The sequence below is a fragment of the Vidua chalybeata genome, chromosome 32 (assembly GCF_026979565.1).
Source record: "Vidua chalybeata isolate OUT-0048 chromosome 32, bVidCha1 merged haplotype, whole genome shotgun sequence".
NCBI classification, from domain to species: Eukaryota; Metazoa; Chordata; class Aves; order Passeriformes; family Viduidae; genus Vidua; species Vidua chalybeata.
The window spans coordinates 307483-327312 of record NC_071561.1 but is presented as its reverse complement, the minus strand read 5'-3'; the positions used below and the strand labels follow the sequence as shown (position 1 = coordinate 327312).

General features: G+C 55.1%; 1 protein-coding gene across 2 annotated transcripts; it reads left to right on the top strand.

Moving 5' to 3' along the window:
- Window positions 1–2458: 2458 nt before the first annotated feature.
- DPF2 (double PHD fingers 2) lies at window positions 2459–19824 on the top strand. Of its 2 annotated transcripts, XM_053968168.1 has the most exons (12): window positions 2459–2543; window positions 5111–5271; window positions 6945–7052; window positions 8264–8427; window positions 10253–10345; window positions 10536–10614; window positions 11183–11224; window positions 13363–13500; window positions 13616–13744; window positions 14851–14963; window positions 16527–16608; window positions 17753–19824. In XM_053968168.1, exons 1-12 carry the CDS (start codon window positions 2512–2514, stop codon window positions 17827–17829), a joined length of 1218 nt encoding a protein of 405 aa, XP_053824143.1. In that variant the 5' UTR covers window positions 2459–2511; the 3' UTR covers window positions 17830–19824. The 2 variants fall into 2 exon arrangements, with proteins under 2 accessions (XP_053824143.1, XP_053824144.1); XM_053968169.1 differs by lacking the exon at window positions 11183–11224.
- Window positions 19825–19830: the final 6 nt, after the last annotated feature.

Sequence of the window (19830 nt, the reverse complement as noted above, 5' to 3'; positions counted from 1 at the left end):
CGTGGATGGACTTTTTTTTTCCTGGATTTCACCCCAGTTTTCCTGGCCTCCACCTTAATCAGTGATTTGAAGATGGAGCTGTTTGTGCCCCACCTCGGCCCAGGAATTGCGAAACCGTCGCTGTCGTTTCGAAATAACCAAAATCAGCCAAAATCCCCTTTTTTCCCATTTTGTCCCCTTTTTCCCCCATATTTTTCCCTTCCACAACACAGGGCTGAATTTTGGGGTGTTCAGGCTTTAATCTGGGACTTCGTTCACTCGTTTCTGTTCTCCCCCCACTCACCCCCCTCTGCTCCTGGAAAAGCTCCTGTAATTGCCAAATTTGGGGTTTTTTTTAACCATGAAAAGGTGATTTTGCTTTTCTCACCCCTCTCCTCCTTCCTCTTTTCCCTCCCTCCTGCACCCCTCAGACCACCCTTGCTATAAACCCCTGAAATTATCCCCAAAATTACTGTTATTATCCCTGAAATTATCCCAAATATCACTTTATCCCTGAAATGCTTTCCCCCCCTCCCCCCAATCTCATCTCCTGCAAAAAAAACCAGATTCCTTAATTAATTTTTAATTAGTGAATAAATCATTTGGGATCCCTTTCCACAGGACTGGAGCCTCTTCCACTTCTCCCCTGATTAATCACTCCCCCGAATTAACGATTTATGCAAACCAAACGCTGCTGATTTACTCCCAGTCCCAAGAATTTGAGTCATCCGGAGCAGCAGCCGTGACTCAGCGCCCCCTCCCCTCCTTCCCCCTCCCTTTTTGGGGAGTTTATTCCGGAATCAATCAAGGATGGAATCGTTAATTAACCCCAGCAGGGGCACAGGCCTCCCTCCCAACTTCCTCGTTATCCCGGGATTTCCGGGCAGCGGATTAACGCCGCCCACGCCGGCGGTCAGTGCTTGACCCTCGGCGTGGCCGGAGCCGGGAACGGAGCCGGGGGATGAGTGCCAGCAACAGCCGGCCTGGGATTACCAGGAGGAGGAGGAGGAGGAGGAGGAGGAGGGAGGAAGGTTTGACCAGGGGGTGACCTTGGGGGAAAAAGGCAAATTCCCAGCAAACAGGAAAAAAAAAAAAAAAAAAAAAAAAAAAGGTAGGATGTGGAAGGAAGGAGGAAAAAGAGAGAGGAACTCACCTGGAAGTGAGGAACTCACCTGGAAGCTGACATCAAACCACGCTCGCCGTGGGGGTCTGTGGGTGACCTCTGTCCTGGGGGATGAATCTGGGGATACTTGGTTAATTCAGGTTTGATAAAAAGGGAAAAGAGCTCAAAAAGGGGAATTTTTGGCAGGAATTGTTGGGGATGAAGAGACATAAAGGATCTGGGGAGATCAGGGATCTGAGGGATCCATCCTCACTTATCCCTAATTTCACCCTCTCCTGGCCCTCGTTTATCCCTCGTTTTATTTCCCCATCCCCGATTTATCCCTCATTTCCCTCCCAACCCTCACCCCTCTTTCCGTTTTATCCCCCAAACCTCCTCCATCCCTTCCCCTCCCCATTTCACTTTCCATCCTCTCTCTTCTTCAGCCCTTTCCATGGAAAGGTTGAGGTTGAAAAAGACCTTCGGGATCATCAAATCCAACCTGGTCACTCCTGAACGGCGTCCCCATGTGCCACATCCAGGCTTTTTTGGGGATAATTCCAGGACAGCAATTCCACCACATGCCATGTGGGACAACCCTTTCCAGGAGTTTTCCTGAATAAACCTCCCCTGATACAACTCGAGGCTGTTCCCTCTTGTTTTACCCATCGGGAGAAGGGACCTCACCCCCAGCCTCATTCCAGGGAACTGTAGGGAGCAATGCGGTCTCTCAAACCTCCTTTTTCCAGGATAAACCCCCTCATCCTCTGCCATCAGTTCCCCCCTCACTTTCTGTCCATTTCTCCCTCACTCTCCTGCCTTGTTCTTTCCCATTTTTCCCTCATTCTCCTCCCATCTTGTCGTTCATTCTCCCATCATTTTCTCCCTCACTCTGCCCACTCCATTTCCCCCCTCAGTCTCCCCCCTCCATCTCCCCCTTATTCTCCCCCCCATATCCCCCACTCTGCCTCCCTCTTTCATCCCCACGCCCTCCCTTTCTCCCCGTACCTTCATCCGCCCCTTTCTCCCGGATTTTCCCCTTTTCCGTGCATTTTTCCCCCCTCAGATCCTTTTCCGTGCATTTTTTTCCCCCTCAGATCCTTTTCCCGCCATTTTTCCCCCTCAGACTTTCGCCCCCTCCCCCACTCCCCCTTTTCCCGCCTTTTTCCCCTCCCCGCGCACGCGCGCGGAGCACAGCGCCGCCCAGCGGCCGGGAGGACTCCACGCTCCCCCTTCCCCCGGCCCTCCCTCTCCCTCCCTCCGCCTCCCCTGTCTCCACCCTTCCCTCTCCCCGCTCCTCCTCCTCCTTCCTCCATCCCTCTCCTCCCTCCTCCTCCTCCTCCTCCTCCTCCTCCCCCTCCCCGCTCCATCTCTCTCCCCGCCCCTCCCTCCGCGCACGCGCCCCGCGGCGCCCCGGCGGCGGAGCCAAGATGGCGGCGGTGGTTCAGAATGTGGTCAAGCTGTGAGTGCGGGTCCCCCCCCCCCCCCACCCCACCCCCGGTCTCCCCCTGCGGCGCGGGAATGGTGCGGCCCGGCCGGGCGCGGGAAGCGGGGCCCCCCCTTCGCCCCCGCGCGCCGGACGGGACCAAGTGGGCGGGGAGGGGGGGTGGGGGGGGGGGGAGGGAGCGATACGCGCGCATTGTTCGCGGTGAACTTTGCTGAGGGGGGCGTTAAGGACACCCCGAAATCCTCCCCCAGCACCGGGAGGGCCGCAGAGGCTTGAGGGGAGGGGAGAGCCTGCGAGGGTCCCGAGGGGCCGGGGGGGGTCCCGAGGGGCCGGGGGGGGTCCCGAGGGGCCGGGGGCCTCCCGCAGGTCTGGCCCTGAGAGGGTCCTGGAGAGGGCAAAGCCGGGGGTTCACCGCTGTAAAATTCCCTGTATTGTGTCCCTGTGCTTCCCTGTGCTTCCTCACGTATCCCTAAACTCCCGTGTGCGAGCGTCCTGTAGAGGCCAAGGACGGGGGAGTCATCCCAGCACATCCCTGTGCATCCCTGGAGGCTCCTTGAATATCCCCGAATATCCCTGAATATCCCTAAATATCCCTGAATATCCCCGAATATCCCTGTACATTCCCTGCTCATTCCTGCGCTACTTCCCTGTGCATCCCAGCCAGAGGGTCCTATGGAGAGCTTTCCCTGTACTTCCCTCGAAATCCTTGTATTTCCCTCAGAATCCCTGTATCTTCCTCGAAATCCCTGCATTTCCTTGTGTATTCATGCACTTCCTTCTAAATCTCTGTATTTCTCTCTGTATCTCCCTGTGTATCGCTGTATTTTCTGTAAACCCCTGTATTTATTTCCTGTAAATCCCTGTATTTCCTGTAAATCCCTGTATTTCCTGTAAACCCCTGTATTTCCTGTAAATCCCTGTACTTCCTGTAAATCCCTGTATTTCCTGTAAATCCCTGTATTTTCCTGTCCATCCCTTTGTTCCATCTCTTCCCTTCCCACCCCTGTGAGAGTGTCCTGGAGAAGCCAAGGAATGGGAAGTTGGTTCACTTTATTCCTCAGGGTTTCCAGGATCACCCCCTAGGGTTTCCAGGTTTATCCCTGATATTCTCCAGGATTTTATCCCTGAGGGTTTCCAGCTTCATCCCTGAGGGTTTCCAGGTTTATCCCTGAGGGTTTCCAGGTTCATCCCTGAGGGTTTTCAGCTTCATCCCTGAGGGTTTCCAGGTTTATCCCTGAGGGTTTATCCCTGATATTCTCCAGGATCACCCCCTAGGGTTTCCAGGTTTATCCCTGATATTCTCCAGGATTTTATCCCTGAGCGTTTCCAGTTGTATCCCTGACACTCCCCTGGTATCCCTGACATCCCTGAGGCACAGTCCCTGAGAGGTTCCCCATTCCCTGTGCCAATCCTGCTGCCAGTTCCTGCCATTCCCTACCATTCCCCGTGCCAATCCCTACCATTCCCTGTGCCCATCCCTGCCATGCCTTGTGCCATTCCCCATGCCCATCCCGGCATTCCCTGTGCCAATCCCTGTGCCAATCCCTGTGCCATTCCCTCTGCCGTTCCCTGTGCCCATTCCTTGTGCCGTTCCCCGTGCCATCCCTGCCGTTCCCCGTGCCCATCCCCACCATTCCCCATGCCCATCCCGGCGTTCCCTGTGCCATTCCCTGTGCCATTCCCTGTGCCATTCCTTGTGCCCATTCCTTGTGCCATTCCCTGTGCCCATCCCGGCATTCCCTGTGCCAATCCCTGTGCCAATCCCTGTGCCAATCCCTCTGCCATTCCCTCTGCCATTCCCTCTGCCATTCCCTCCCATTCCTTGTGCCATTCCCTGTGCCCATCCCTGCCATTCCCTCTACCATTCCTTGTGCCGTTCCCCGTGCCCATCCCGCTGTTCCCCGTGCCCATCCCCACCATTCCCCGTGCCCATCCCGGCGTTCCCGGTGCTGATCCCGCCATTCCCCGTGCCCATCCCGCTGTTCCCTGTGCCCATCCCCACCATTCCGCATGCCCATCCCGGCGTTCCCTGTGCCATTCTCTGTGCCATTCCCTGTGCCATTCCTTGTGCCCATTCCTTGTGCCATTCCCTGTGCCATTCCCCGTGCCCATCCCGGCATTCCCTGTGCCAATCCCTGTGCCAATCCCTGTGCCATTCCCTCTGCCATTCCCTCTGCCATTCCCTCTGCCATTCCCTCCCATTCCTTGTGCCATTCCCTGTGCCCATCCCTGCCATTCCCTCCCATTCCTTGTGCCGTTCCCCGTGCCCATCCCGGCGTTCCCCGTGCCCATCCCCGTGTCCATCCCCACCGTTCCCCGTGCCCATCCCGGCGTTCCCGGCGCTGATCCCGCCATTCCCTGTGTCCATCCCCACCATTCCCCGTGCCCATCCCGGCGCTCCCGGTGCTGATCCCGCCGTTCCCTGTGCCCATCCCGGCGCTCCCGGTGCTGATCCCGCCATTCCCTGTGCCCATCCCCACCATTCCCCGTGCCCATCCCGGCGCTCCCGGTGCTGATCCCGCCGTTCCCCGTGCCCATCCCGGCGCTCCCGGCGCTGATCCCGCCGTGCCGCGCGGTTGCAGGCTGGGCGAGCAGTACTACCGGGACGCCATGGAGCAGTGCCACAGCTACAACGCGCGGCTCTGCGCCGAGCGCAGCGTGCGCCTGCCCTTCCTGGACTCGCAGACCGGCGTGGCCCAGAGCAACTGCTACATCTGGATGGAGAAACGGCACCGCGGGCCCGGTACGGCCCGGCAACGGCGGGGGAACACCCGGGAGGGCAGGGCGGAAACAGCGGGGAAATGATGGGGAACAACGGGGAAATGATGGGGAACAACGGGGAAATGATGGGGAACAACGGGGAAATGATGGGGAACAACGGGGAAATGATGGGAAACAGCGGGGAAATGATGGGGAACAACGGGGAAATTATGGGGAACAGCAGGGAAATGATGGGAAACAATGGGAGAACAGTGGGGAAACAGCGGGGAAATGATGGGAAACAACGGGAGAACAGTGGGGAAACAACAGGGAAATGAGGGGAAACAAGAGGGAAATGATGGAAAACAGCAGGGAAATGATGGGAAACAATGGGAGAACAGTGGGGAAACAGCAGGAGAACAGTGGGGAAACAGCAGGGAAATGATGGGAAACAGCGAGGAAATGATGGGAAACAGCGGGGAAATGATGGGGAACAACAGGGAAATGATGGGAAATAGCAGGGAAATGATGGGAAACAACGGGGAAATGATGGGGAACAACAGGGAAATGATGGGAAACAGCAGGGAAATGATGGGAAACAACGGGGAAATGATGGGAAACAGCAGGGAAATGATGGGGAACAGTGGGGAAATGATGGGAAACAGCAGGGAAATGATGGGGAACAGCAGGGAAATGATGGGAAACAGCAGGAGAACAGTGGGGAAACAGCGGGGAAATGATGGGAAACAGCAGGAGAACAGCGGGGAAATGATGGGGAACAACGGGGAAATGATGGGAAACAGCAGGGAAATGACGGGAAACAGCAGGGAAATGATGGGGAACAACAGGAGAACAGCAGGGAAATGATGGGAAACAGCGGGGAAATGATGGGGAACAGCGGGGAAATGATGGGGAACAGCAGGAGAACAGCGGGGAAACAGCAGGGAAATGATGGGAAACAGCAGGGGAAACAGCGGGGAAATGATGGGGAACAATGGGGAAATGATGGGAAACAGCAGGGAAATGACGGGAAACAGCGGGGAAATGATGGGAAACAACGGGAGAACAGTGCAGAAACAGCAGGGAAATGAGGGGAAACGAGGGAAATGATGGAAAACAGTGGGGAAGTGATGGGAGAATGGTGGGAAATGATGGGATAACAATGGGGAAACACTGGGGGAATGATGGGAAACAATGGGGAAGTGATGGGAGAATGGTGGGAAACAATGGGGAAATACTGGGAGAACAATGGGGAAACAAGAGGGAAATGATGGAAAACAGTGGGGAAATTATGGCAGAATGGTGGGAAACGACGGGGAGACCCTGGGAGAATGATGGGAAACAACAGAGAAGTGGTGGGAGGATGATGGGAAACAACGGGGAAATGATGGGAAACAGTGGGGAAATAATGGAAAATAGTTGGAGAGCAATGGGGAAGTGATGAGGAAATGCTCGGGAGAATGATGGGGAACAGTGGGGAAATGATGGGAAACAAAACAATGGGGAAATGGTGGGGAAGCAGTGGGGGAACACTGGGAAAACACCAGGAAAACAATGGGGAAGTGGCAGGGAGGGGAAGGGGGCTGGGGTCGCTTGGGGCCGTTTTGGCACATCCTTGGGAGAGTCTGGGGAGTTTTGTCACAACCTCGGCTGATTCCCGGGAGTTTTGTGCCTCCCTGGCCGGATTTTGGGGGATTTCCCGGGATTTCTCCGCAGGTTTGGCGGCCGGGCAGCTCTACTCGTACCCGGCGCGGCGCTGGCGCAAGAAACGCCGCGCCCACCCCCCGGAGGACCCCCGGCTCTCCTTCCCTTCCATCAAACCCGGTAATTCCCCCGTTCCCTGCTGGATTCCTGGGAATTCCACCCTGGATCCGCCAGCATCCCTCACCCACCCTCTTTTTCCCTGTTTTTTCACCATTTCCCCCCATTTTTCTCTGTTTTTTCCCCCCGTTTTCCCCATTTCCCCCCATTTTTTCCCATTTCCCCCTGTTTTCTCGCATTTTGCCTGTTTTCCCCCTTCTTCTCTCCATTTTTACCCATTTTCCCCCATTTTTTCCCCATTTCCCCCATTTTCCAATTTTTTCCCCATTTCTCCCATTTTTCCTGTTTTTTTCCTGGGTTTTTTTTCCTGGTTTTTCCCCATTCCCCCCCCCCTTCCCTCAATTTTTTCCCCCATTTCTCCCCCCATTTTTCCCCCCATTCCCCCTTTTTTCCCCCATTTTCCCCATTTTTATCCCCATTTCCCACCATTTCCCCCTATTTTTTCCCTGTTTTTCCCCATTTTCCCCATTTCCCCCTGTTTTTCCCATTTTCCCCACTTTTTCCCTGTTTTCCCTGTTTTTTCCCCATTTTCCCCATTTTTTCCCATTTTTCCCTGTTTTTTCCCCATTTTTCCCATTTCCCCCCATTTCCCCCATTTTTCCCTGTTTTTCCCCATTTCCCCTGTTTTTTCCCTGTTTTTCCCCGTTTTTTCCCCGTTTTTCCCATTTCCCCCCATTTTTCCCTGTTTTTCCCCTTTTTCCCCATTTTCCCCATTTTTCCCTGTTTTTTCCCTGTTTTTTCCCCGTTTCTTTCCCTGTTTTTCCCATTTCCCCCCATTTTTCCCTGGTTTTCCCATTTTTCCCTGGTTTTCCCCATTTTCCCCATTTTTCCCTGTTTTTCCCCATTTTCCCCTGTTTTTTCCCTGTTTTTCCCCGTTTCTTTCCCTGTTTTTCCCATTTCCCCCCATTTTCCCCTGGTTTTCCCATTTTTCCCCTTTTTCCCCATTTTCCCCATTTTTCCCTGTTTTTTCCCTGTTTTTCCCCGTTTTTTTCCCTGTTTTTCCCCATTTTTCCCTGTTTTTCCCCATTTTTCCCTGCTTTTTCCCTGTTTTTCCCATTTTTTCCCTGTTTTTCCCATTTCCCCCTATTTTTCCCCATTTTTCCCTGGTTTTTCCCCATTTTTCACGTTTCCCCCCCCATTTTTCCCGTTTTCCCCCCCATTTTTCCCGTTTTCCCCCCCATTTTTCCCCGTTTTTCCCCCGTTTCTCCCCCCAGACGCGGAGCAGGCCCTGAAGAAGGAGGGGCTGCTGGCGCAGGACGGGAGCAGCCTGGAGGCGCTGCTCCGCACGGATCCGCTGGAGAAGCGCGCGCTGCCGGACCCGCGCGTGGACGACGACAGCCTGGGCGAGTTCCCGGTCACCAACAGCCGCGCCCGCAAGGTGCCGCGGGAATTCGGGAATTCCGGACGGGAACTGCGAATTCGGGATAGCGGGAATTCCGGCTGGGAATTCGGGACAGCGGGAGTTCCGGCTGGGAATTTGGGACAGCGGGAGTTCCGGCCGGGATAGCGGGAATTCCGGCCGGGAATTTGAGCGGGAGTTCCGGCTGGGAATTCGGGAATTCCGGCTGGGAATTCGGGACAGCGGGAGTTCCGGCCGGGATAGCGGGAATTCCGGCCGGGAATTTGGGAATTCCGGCCGGGAATTCGGGAATTCTGGCTGGGAACTGTGAATTCGGGATAGCGGGAATTCCGGCTGCGAATTCAGGATAGCGGGAGTTCCGGCCCGGAATTTGGGAATTCCAGCCGGGAATTCGGGACAGCGGGAGTTCCAGCCGGGAATTCCGGCTGGGAATTCGGGAATTCCGGCCCGGAATTTGGGATAGCAGGTGTTCCGGCCGGGAATTCGGGATAGCGGGAGTTCCAGCCGGGAACCGGGAATTCCGGCCGGGAATTCGGGACAGAGGGAATTCCAGCCGGGAATTCGGGAATTCCAGCTGGAAACTGGGAATTCCATCTTGGAATTCCAGCTGGGAATTCGGGATAGCGGGAGTTCCAGCCGGGAACTGCGAATTCGGGATAGTGGGAATTCCAGCCAGGAACCAGGAATTCCAGCCGGGAACCGGGAATTCCGGCCAGGAATTCGGGATAGCAGGAGTTCAAGCCAGGAATTCGGGATAGAGGGAATTCCGGCCGGGAATTTGGGAATTCCAGCTGGGAACTGGGAATTCCAGCCGGGAGTTTGGGATAGCAGGAGTTCTGGCCGGGAATTCGGGAATTCCAGCTGGGAATTCGGGAGAGCGGGAATTACGGCTGGGAATTTGGGAATTCCATCTGAGAATTCCAGCCGGGAATTCGGGATACCGGGAATTCCAATATGGGGACCAGGAATTCCAACTGGGAGTTCCGGGATGGGGACTGGAAATTCCAACCAGGAACTGGGACTTTGGGATACCAGGAATTCCGGGAATTCCAGCTGGGAACTGGGAATTCTAGGATGGGAACCGGGGACCAGGAATTCTGGGATGGGAAGCAGGAATTCCAACTGGGAATTCCAGGATACCAGGCACTGGGAATTCCGGGATGGGGACCGGGAATTCTGCACCGGGAATTTGGAATTTTGTGGCACAAACTCAGATTTTCCACCCCCTTTCCCATTCCGGATGTGGATTTTAGGGTTTGGGATGGGTTTGGTGGGAAAGGCAAGGGGAGAATTCCAGCCCCTGGGGAGATTCTGGAGCCAAAATTAGGGAATTCTTGGCCCAAAGAGAAATCTTGGAGTTTCAGGAAAGAAAAAAAAAAAAAAAATTCAAGGGAAGGAGGGAGATCCTGCTCCCAAAAATCAATGGGAGGGAAAATTCCAGCCCAGAAATTCAGGGAAGGGGAACTTTCTGATCCTGAAATTCAGTGAGAGGGGAGTTTTGGGATCATTTTCCCAGAATTCCGTATTTTTCCCTTCCTGGGGCTTTCCCACAGGATTTTGTAGCAGGGAAATCCTTCCCCAGCCTCATTTCCTCTTCTCTCAATTCCTTCTCCAAGCACTTTTCCACCAAACCAGGCCCTTCCATGACTTTTTTTGGGGGGGTAAAACATCTGAAATTCCCTTTCCATCCCCAAAAACCTTTCGGGATGGATCCAGCTGTGGCCCCTCCTGCCTCCCTTCCCATTTTTTCCCGTTTTTTTCCCGTTTTTTTCCCGTTTTTTTCCCGTTTTTTCCCCGTTTTTTCCCCGTTTTTCCCCGCTCTAACCCCTCTGCCCCTTCCCAGCGGATCCTGGAGCCCGACGATTTCCTGGACGATTTGGATGATGAGGATTACGAGGAGGACACGCCCAAGCGGAGAGGGAAGGGCAAGGCCAAGGTGAGGCAATTCCAGGCAATTCCCGGGACAGGAAATCGGGATTCACGCCCCCTCGTTTTTCCCGAACTCCCAGGGATTTGTGGTCGGTTCCGGGCCCTTCCCACCGCGGGGCACTGTTGGGTCGCTCCTTGCCCTGCTGCCCATCCCGGCCCCGTCCCGGTTTTTCCCCCAAATCCCGACTTTTCCGCAGGGAAAAGGCGTCGGGGGGGCTCGCAAGAAGCTGGACGCGGCCATCCTGGAGGACCGGGACAAGCCCTACGCGTGTGACAGTGAGTGCCGGGACGGTTCCGGGCTCGGCAGCGCCGGCATCGCGGCCTTCCAGCCCGGAGCGGAGACCCCCACTCCCGGGGAGGGCAGGGCCGGGTCTCCCGTGGAGTTTTCCCACTGGGAATACTGGGGAACAGCAGGATACGAACCAGGATAAAGCCAGCTTAAAAAGCAGGATAAAAATGAGGGTCAGCTTCCCAAACAACCCCCCCCCCCCCCACTTCCCAAGGCCGGGAAGGCCCCTCCCCTTCATCCCAGTGGTTTTCCAGTCGGATCCCAGTCCCTGGGACCCATTCCCAGCCCTCCCTTAAGGATCTGGGAGCTGTGAATTCCAGCAAAACCCTCGGAGCGGGGGCTCCGTCCCTCCCAGCCCACCAATCCAGGGGATAACGGGATGGGGAACGCGAGGGAGGCTTTGCCAGCTCCTTTTTCTCTCTTCTTCCTCCTGTCCTGCCACTTCCCAGCACTAATTCTCCCCCTGGCTCCCTGAGGTTGTGTTTTTCCTGCCCTTTTCTCCCGGTTTTCCGTGTGTGTCCGTGTCCTCTCACGACTTCTCTTTCTGTGTTTCAGACAGTTACAAACAAAAGCATTCCTTGAAACCTCCCGACCGAGGTAGTTCCGCTCTCTCTCTGCTCGTTTTTCCTGCTTTTCCTCCTTTTTTTTCCCCTTTTCTCCACCCAAAAAAAAAAAAAACCCAAAAAACAAACAAAACAAACCAAAAAAACCAAAAAAACCCCAAATCCCCCTGCGGAGCCCCGGGGTGGGCAGGAGGAGGGGAGGGAGAAGCCAAAGGCCACGGGAGCGACGTCAGCGCCGGCCCCGCTCGGGCCCCCTGACCCTTTTCCAGCAGGGAACGGGGCCGGGAAAACAAAGATTAACCCCCCCCTGCAGAGCCAGCGATGGGAAAAACACGGAGTTTGCACCCCAATCCCGGAGTCTGCACCCAAATCCCAGAGTTTCTACCCCAGTCCTGGAATTTCCACCCCAATCCCAGAGTCTGCACCCAAATCCCAGAGTTTGCACCTCAATCCCAGAGTTTCCACCCCAATCCCGGAGTTTCCACCCCAGTCCCGGAGTTTCCACCCCAATCCCGGAGTTTCCACCCCAATCCCAAATCCCGGGATGTGCCGCTGCCTCCAAAGCCCCCCCGGTTGTTTTCCCGCTCCGAATCTGCCGGGATTTTGCCTCCAAAAAGCCCCAAAAAAATGGGTCAGAGGTGGGGAGGGGAGTTTGGGATATTCCCGGGATGTTCCTGAGGCTCCTCTTCCTCACCTCGGGAGGAGAATTCCAGAGTCGAGTTTGGAGATTGTCCTGGAGGTTTTGGGGGGAGGAAAGGTGACTTTGGAGCCCCGTGGATCGGGAGGGAAGCGGGAATTCCATGGGAATCGCGTTGGGATTGCTGCTTTTTCCTCGCTGCTGCTCCAATCCCGTTTTCCCCTCGAACCCCACCGATCCCGGGGCGATTCCCATGGTTTTTATCCCAAAAAATCCAGCGTGGGCTGCAGGAGCCAGCCTCCCTTTGGGAGTTCTGCCCCATTTTCCCTCATCCAGCTGTTTTTTTTCCCTGATTTTTCCACGGTCTGGGGGGATCCTGAGGTGGAAGCGGATCCAGAAACTCCCGAGGTGTTCTGGAAAAGCTCTGGAATCAGGAAATCTCATCCCAAAGCAGCTCATTCCCAATTTTTGGAAAAATGCAGGGGAAACTTGGGAAACATCTGTACCAAGCCCTGGAATTCCCCTTCCGCTGCTGCTTTTTTGGGATTTTATCCCAATTCCTCAGGCTCATCCTTCCCACACCAAAACAGGGCTGGAAAGGGGTTTTGGGGTGTCCTTGGATAAGGAAAAACCCCAAAAATCCCTGGAAAAGCAGCACTGGGGAACTGGAGCCGATTCCCTGATCCACGAGGAGCCAGATGGAGGCAGAAATCTCCCAAATTCCAGGCTGGGAAACAGGAAAAGGGATGGATTTTGGGGTTCCAAGGAGCTGGGATGGATCCACAGCCGCTGCCACATCCTTCCTTGGAACCCCAGAATTCCCAAGTTTCCCCTTCCCTCAGTTTTTAACCTCAGGATGGGAATTTTTGGGGTGGGAATTTCCTCTCCTCGACACATTCCCAATGGGGATTTTGCCATTGGATTGATCCCAGGGAGTTTACCTGGAATTCCTTTGGGATCCCTGGGAATTCACCTGCAATTCCTTTGGGATTCCAGGGAATTCACCAGCAATTCCTTTGGGATTTCCCAGGGAATTCACTTGCAATTCCTTTGGGATTTCCTGGGGAATTTACCTGCAATTCCTTTGGGATTCCAGGGAATTTACCTGCAATTCCTTTGGGATTTCCTGAGAAATTCACCTGCAATTCCTTTGGGATTTCCTGGGGAATTTACCTGCAATTCCTTTGGGATCCCAGGGAATTCACCAGCAATTCCTTTGGGATCCCAGGGAATTCACCAGCAATTCCTTTGGGATTTCCTGAGAAATTCACCTGCAATTCCTTTGGGATTTCCCGAGGAATTCACCTGCAATTCCTTTGGGATTCCAGGGAATTCACCTGCAATTCCTTTGGGATTTCCCGAGGAATTCACCTGCAATTCCTTAGCACTTCCGGGTGCTCTTACCCACTTCCAGCCTCTTTGCTCTCCCAGCCCGGCGCTGGGACCGGCCCCGGAGGGTTCAGGATTTGGGAATTCCCTCCCCTGCCCGTCCCTAACTGGGATTTCCCGGGGTTTTTCCCGGATTTCCCCGGCAGTCTGCGGGAAGCGCTACAAGAACCGCCCGGGGCTCAGCTACCACTACGCCCACTCCCACCTGGCCGAGGAGGAGGGCGACGACAAGGACGACTCCCAGCCCCCCACGCCGGTGTCCCAGCGCTCCGAGGAGCAGAAATGTAAGGGGAAAAAAAAAAAAAAACCAAAAAACCCAAATCCCACCTGGGATGGAGCAGCCGAGGCGTGGGGGGCGGCTCCGGGGGGGGAATTCTGGCCCTGACCCCCCTTTTGCAGCCAAGAAGGGCCCCGATGGATTGGCCCTTCCCAACAATTACTGCGACTTCTGCCTGGGCGACTCCAAGATCAACAAGAAGACGGGACAGCCCGAGGAGCTCGTGTCCTGCTCCGACTGCGGCCGCTCCGGTGGGCACCGGGAACGCCGGCCCGGCAGTCCTGGCAGTGCCGGGCCTGGAGGGGCCTGGATGGGGCTGGGGGGGATGTTTGGGATCAGGGATCCGAGGGTTTCCTTCTGGATTGGGGCTGGGGGGACGTTTGGGATCAGGGATCTGAGGGTTTCCTTCTGGATTGGGGCTGGGGGGATGTTTGGGATCAGGGATCCGAGGGTTTCCTTCTGGATTGGGGCTGGGGGGATGTTTGGGATCAGGGATCCGAGGGTTTCCTTCTGGATTGGGGCTGGGGGGATGTTTGGGATCAGGGATCTGAGGGTTTCCTTCTGGATTGGGGCTGGGGGGATGTTTGGGATCAGGGATCCGAGGGTTTCCTTCTGGATTGGGGCTGGGGGGATGTTTGGGATCAGGGATCTGAGGGTTTCCTTCTGGATTGGGGCTGGGGGGATGTTTGGGATCAGGGATCTGAGGGTTTCCTTCTGGATTGGGGCTGGGGGGATGTTTGGGATCAGGGATCCGAGGGTTTCCTTCTGGATTGGGGCTGGGGGGACGTTTGGGATCAGGGATCTGAGGGTTTCCTTCTGGATTGGGGCTGGGGGGATGTTTGGGATCGGGGATCCGAGGGTTTCCTTCTGGATTGGGGCTGGGATGGGGCTGGGGGGATGTTTGGGATCGGGGATCCGAGGGTTTCCTTCTGGATTGGGGCTGGGGGGACATTTGGGATCCAAGGGTTTCCTCCTCCTGGAGGGGCCAGATTGGGGTGGGGAAGGATTTTTGGGATTGTGGCTCCAAGGGTTTCCCTCTCCTGGACTGGGACTGGGGCTGGGGTTGGGGTTGGGGCTGGGGAGGATCTTTGGGATCAGGGCTCCGAGGGTTTCCTTCTGGACTGGGGCTGGGCGGACGTTTGGGATCGTGGATCTGAGGGTTTGGATGGGGCTGGGGAGGGGCGGGAATTGGGGAATGCTTGGCTTGGGATGGATCTTTGGGACCGTGGGACCCAAGCAGGTGCCCCGCGATCCGTTGGGATGTCCCCACGAGGGACGTGTCCCACACGTCCCTGTGGCCCTGCATCTCGTGGCCCTGCTGCCCCTGGGGTGTCCCTGATGTCCCCGATGTCCCCAGGCCACCCGTCGTGCCTGCAGTTCACGCCGGTGATGATGGCAGCGGTGAAGACGTACCGCTGGCAGTGCATCGAGTGCAAGTGCTGCAACATCTGCGGCACCTCCGAGAACGACGTGAGTGCCCAGGGCACCTGGGGGTGCCAAAAACCACCTGGGAGTGCCCAGGGCACCTGGGGGTGCCAAAAACCACCTGGGAGTGCCCAGGGCACCTGGGGGTGCCAAAAAATCACCTGGGAATGGCCAAAAACCACCTGGGAGTGCCCAAAAACCACCTGGGAGTGCCCAGAGCACCTGGGGGTGCCAAAAAACCACCTGGGAATGGCCAAAGCACCTGGGAGTGCTCAAAAAATCACCTGGGAATGGCCAAAAACCACCTGGGAATGGCCAAAAACCACCTGGGGGTGCCAAAAAACCACCTGGGAGTGCCCAGGGCACCTGGGGGTGCCAAAAACCACCTGGGAGTGCCAAAAAACCATCTGGGAATGGCCAAAAACCACCTGGGGGTGCCAAAAAACCACCTGGGAATGGCCAAAGCACCTGGGAGTGCTCAAAAAATCACCTGGGAATGGCCAAAAACCACCTGGGGGTGCTCAAAAAACACCTGGGAGTGCCAGAAATCACCTGGGGGTGCCCAAAAACCACCTGGGGGTGCCCAAAAACCACCTGGGAGTGCCCAGAGCACCTGGGGGTGCCAAAAACCACCTGGGAGTGCCCAGAGCACCTGGGGGTGCCAAAAAACCACCTGGGAGTGCCAAAAAACCACCTGGGGGTGCCCAGAGCACCCGGGGGTGCCAAAAAACCACCTGGGAGTGCCAAAAAAACATCTGGGAATGGCCAAAAACCACCTGGGGGTGCCAAAAAAACACCTGGGAGTGCCCAGAGCACCTGGGGGTGCCAAAAAACCACCTGGGAATGGCCAAAGCACCTGGGAGTGCTCAAAAAATCACCTGGGAATGGCCAAAAATCACCTGGGAATGGCCAAAAACCACCTGGGGGTGCCAAAAACCACCTGGGGGTGCCAAAAAACCACCTGGGAGTGCTCAGAAAATCACCTGGGAATGCCAAAAAAACACCTGGGAGTGCCAAAAAACCACCTGGGAATGGCCAAAAACCACCTGGGGGTGCTCAAAAAACACCTGGGAGTGCCAGAAATCACCTGGGGGTGCCCAAAAACCACCTGGGAGTGCCAAAAATCACCTGGGGGTGCCAAAAAAATCACCTGGGGGTGCCAAAAACCACCTGGGGGTGCCAAAAAACCGCCTGGGAATGGCCAAAAACCACCTGGGGGTGCCAAAAAACCACCTGGGAGTGCCCCAAAATCACCTGGAACCTGGGGATGCCCCAAAACCATCTGGGAATGGCCCGAAATTCTCACTGGAGGCTCTTTGGTGGGGGAAATCCGTGGGGTTTAGGAGTCCATGTGACCCGGGAAAGGCTTTTTTGGGAAAAAAAATCCCCTGGATTTTGGTAATTGCAGGATCCCAGAGCCGTTCTGGGAGAAATCCTGGGCTTTTCATCATCCCTGGGAATCTTCCTGCAGGAAATTTCTGCCTTTCCAGAACCTTCTGGATACGGGGGGGGGTGGGGGAAATGCTTTAGCGAGCTGCGGGAGAGGCTTTTTTTGGGGGGAAAAGGGGGAATTTTGGCAGAGGGATGATGGGAATGTGCCCGGGCCAGGACCAGCTGCTGTTCTGTGACGACTGCGACCGCGGGTACCACATGTACTGCCTGACCCCGCCCATGTCCGAGCCCCCCGAGGGTGAGTGCGGCCCCTGATCCCCTGATCCCACCCCAAATCCTCCCCTGATCCCCTGATCCCACCCCAAATCCTCCCCTGATCCCCTGGGATCCCACCCCAAATCCTCCCCTGCACCCCTGGGATCCCACCCCAAATCCTCCCCTGATCCCACCCCAAATCCTCCCCTGATCCCCTGATCCCACCCCAAATCCTCCCCTGATCCCCTGATCCCACCCCAAATCCTCCCCTGGGATCCCACCCCAAATCCTCCCCTGGGATCCCACCCCAAATCCTCCCCTGCACCCCTGATCCCCTGGGATCCCACCCCAAATCCTCCCCTGCACCCCTGATCCCCTGGGATCCCATCCCAAATCCTCCCCTGATCCCACCCCAAATCCTTCCCTGGGATTCCTGATCCCCTGGGATCCCACCCCAAATCCTCCCCTGGGATTCCCAATCCCTGGGGATCCCACCCCAAATCCTCCCCTGCACCCCTGGGATCCTGTCCCAAATCCTCCCCTGGGATCCCACCCCAAATCCTCCCCTGGGATCCCACCCCAAATCCTCCCCTGGGATCCCACCCCAAATCCTTCCCTGGGATCCCATCCCAAATCCTCCCCTGATCCCCTGATCCCACCCCAAATCCTCCCCTGATCCCCTGGGATCCCACCCCAAATCCTCCCCTGGAATTCCCAATCCCTGGGGATCCCACCCCAAATCCTCCCTGGGGCTGGGAAACCCTGGGGTTCTTCCTGGGTTTCCTCCTGGGATGTGGGGAGGGGTTTTTATTGTCCCAAGTCTTCCTCCTCCTCCTCTTCCTCCTCTCTTGCTCTTTTTCCTCCTCTTCTTCCTCTTCCTTCATTCTCCTTTTCCTCCTTCCTTTCTTCTCCCTCTTCCTCCTCTTTGTTCTCTTCCTCCTCCTCTCCATCTCCTCCCTCCCTTTTCTCTTCCTCTCTTCTTCCTCCTCTTCCTCTTCATCCCTCCACTTTCTTCTTCATTCTCTTCCTTCCTCCTCCTCTTCCTCTCCCTCCTTTCTCTCCTCCCTCTCCCTGCCGCCCTCATTAAGGCCCGTGGCTAATTGGTTAATTAATTGGTTAATTGGTTGGTTAATGGCCCTCCCGGGAGGATGAGGGGCTGAGGCCGAAGGCTGATCCCGTTTCTGCAGGGAGCTGGAGCTGCCACCTCTGCCTGGACCTGCTCAAGGAGAAGGCGTCGATTTACCAGAACCAGAACAGCTCCTGATCCCGCCCTTCCTCCCCATCCTCATCCTCATCCCCATCCCCATCCTCATCCCCGAGCCCTCCTCATCCTCACCCCTCCGCTTTGGGGCCTTTTATTCCCCCTTTTTTTGGGTCCTTTTCCCTTTTTTTCCCTTTTTTTCCCTTTTTTTTTTTTTTTTTTCCCTTTTTTGGGGTTCTGTTTTCTTTTATTCCCTTTTTTTTTTAATTTTGTTTTTTTTTATCCTCTCATTCCCTTTTTCCCCCTTCTTTTTTTCACCTTTTTTCATCCTTTTTTTTTTTTTTAACTCTTCCATTCCCTTCATTCAACCTCTTTTTCCCCTCCTTTTTCCCAATTTTTTTGCTCCTTTTTTTCCCAAATTTTTTCCCCTCCTGACATTTTTGGGGTGACACCCCCAGGGTGACATTTTTGGGGTGACTTTCATCCCTTCCTCCCCAATTCCCAGGATTTCACCCCAAAACTCACTCCCCTCCCCCTCCTGGCACCACAGGTGCCAAACTTTCCCTTTTCCTTTTTTTTTTTTTTGGGAATTCCGGGTGATTTTGGGGCTTTTTTTTTTTTTTTTTTCCATTTTTTGAGGCATTTTTTCCCACTTTGATTTTTATTCCATTTCCCCCCATTTTTATCCCCCCCCCCCCACATGCTCCCGGCCCCTCCCCCACCCCACGAGGCCTTACCCCTCCCCCACCCCAAAATGGGGCAGAATCCCTGGATTTGGGGATTCCCCCCCCACCCCTCCCCCGCTGGCACAAAATGGGGCAAAACCCCCCAATTTTGGGGTTTTCCCCTGGCTCCCCTCCCCCCCCCAGGGTTGGTTTGGGGTTCGGGGGTGGGGGAGGGGTTGAGGTTGGATTTTTGGGGGGTAAAAAAAATCCCCTTTTGGCCCCAAAACGCCGCTGGGGGGGGGATGGGATGGGAGGGGTTTGGGGCTGTGGGAACCCCCCCCTCAAAATTCCCCAAATCTCCCCCGAATCCCAAATTTTCCTCCTCCCTGGGTCCCGTGGACTGAATGTGCCTGTTTTTCTAAAAAAAAAAAAAAAAAAAAAAAAAACACAAAAATAAATGGACTTTAAAGCACCTACCTCCGACTGCCCCTCCCCCCCTGCACCCCCAAATCCCCCCCGGACCCCCCCGAGAGGACCCCCCGGGATGGGCCCCAAAAACGGCCAAAATAACCCAAAAAATGGGCAAAATACCCCCAAAAATGACCAAAATTACTGAAATAGCCCAAAGTTTAACCAAAATAGCCCCAAAATGACCAAAGTAGCCCCAAATTTACTGAAACAATGCTGAGATCGCCCCAAATAACCCCCAAATAACCCCTCAAATTACTAAAATAACCCCAAAATGACTGAAGTGATCCAAAATTATTCATATAACCAAAAAAAGAGACAAAAATAGCCCTAAAAGCACTGAAATACACCCAAAATAACCCCCAAGGGACTCAAACAGCCCCAAACCTGCCCCAAATAACCCCAAAATGACTCAAAAAGCCCTAAAATAACCAAATAACCCCAAAGTGATGATGCACCCCCCCAAAATTATTTTTAAAATCCAAAATAACCCGAAATAAAACTACAAACTGACCAAAATAACCCCCAAAAATCCTGGAAATTCCCCAAAAATGACCGAAATACCCCAAAACTGGCCAAAATCACCCCCAAAATGACTGAAAAACGACCCCAAAGTGCTCAAAATTGACCCAAATCCCTGAAATCCCGCCCAAAATTCCGGATCCGAGGCCTCATCCCGGTGGTTTCTCTCCTCCCCGTCCCGAGCACGATTTTGGGGGGAATCGACGGCGTTTTGGTTCAAAATGGGATTTTTTTTCCCCCGTTTTCGTGCCCTGCCGGGGGTGGGGACATGGAAATGTCCCAAAACCAGGGAGATTCACCCCAAACTCCCCTCGGTGAAGCTTCACGGTTGTGTCTTATCCGGGAAAGAGCAAAACGACACCAAAACAGCTCATTTTTCGTAATAAAAACGGCAAAAAATGGAGTGAGT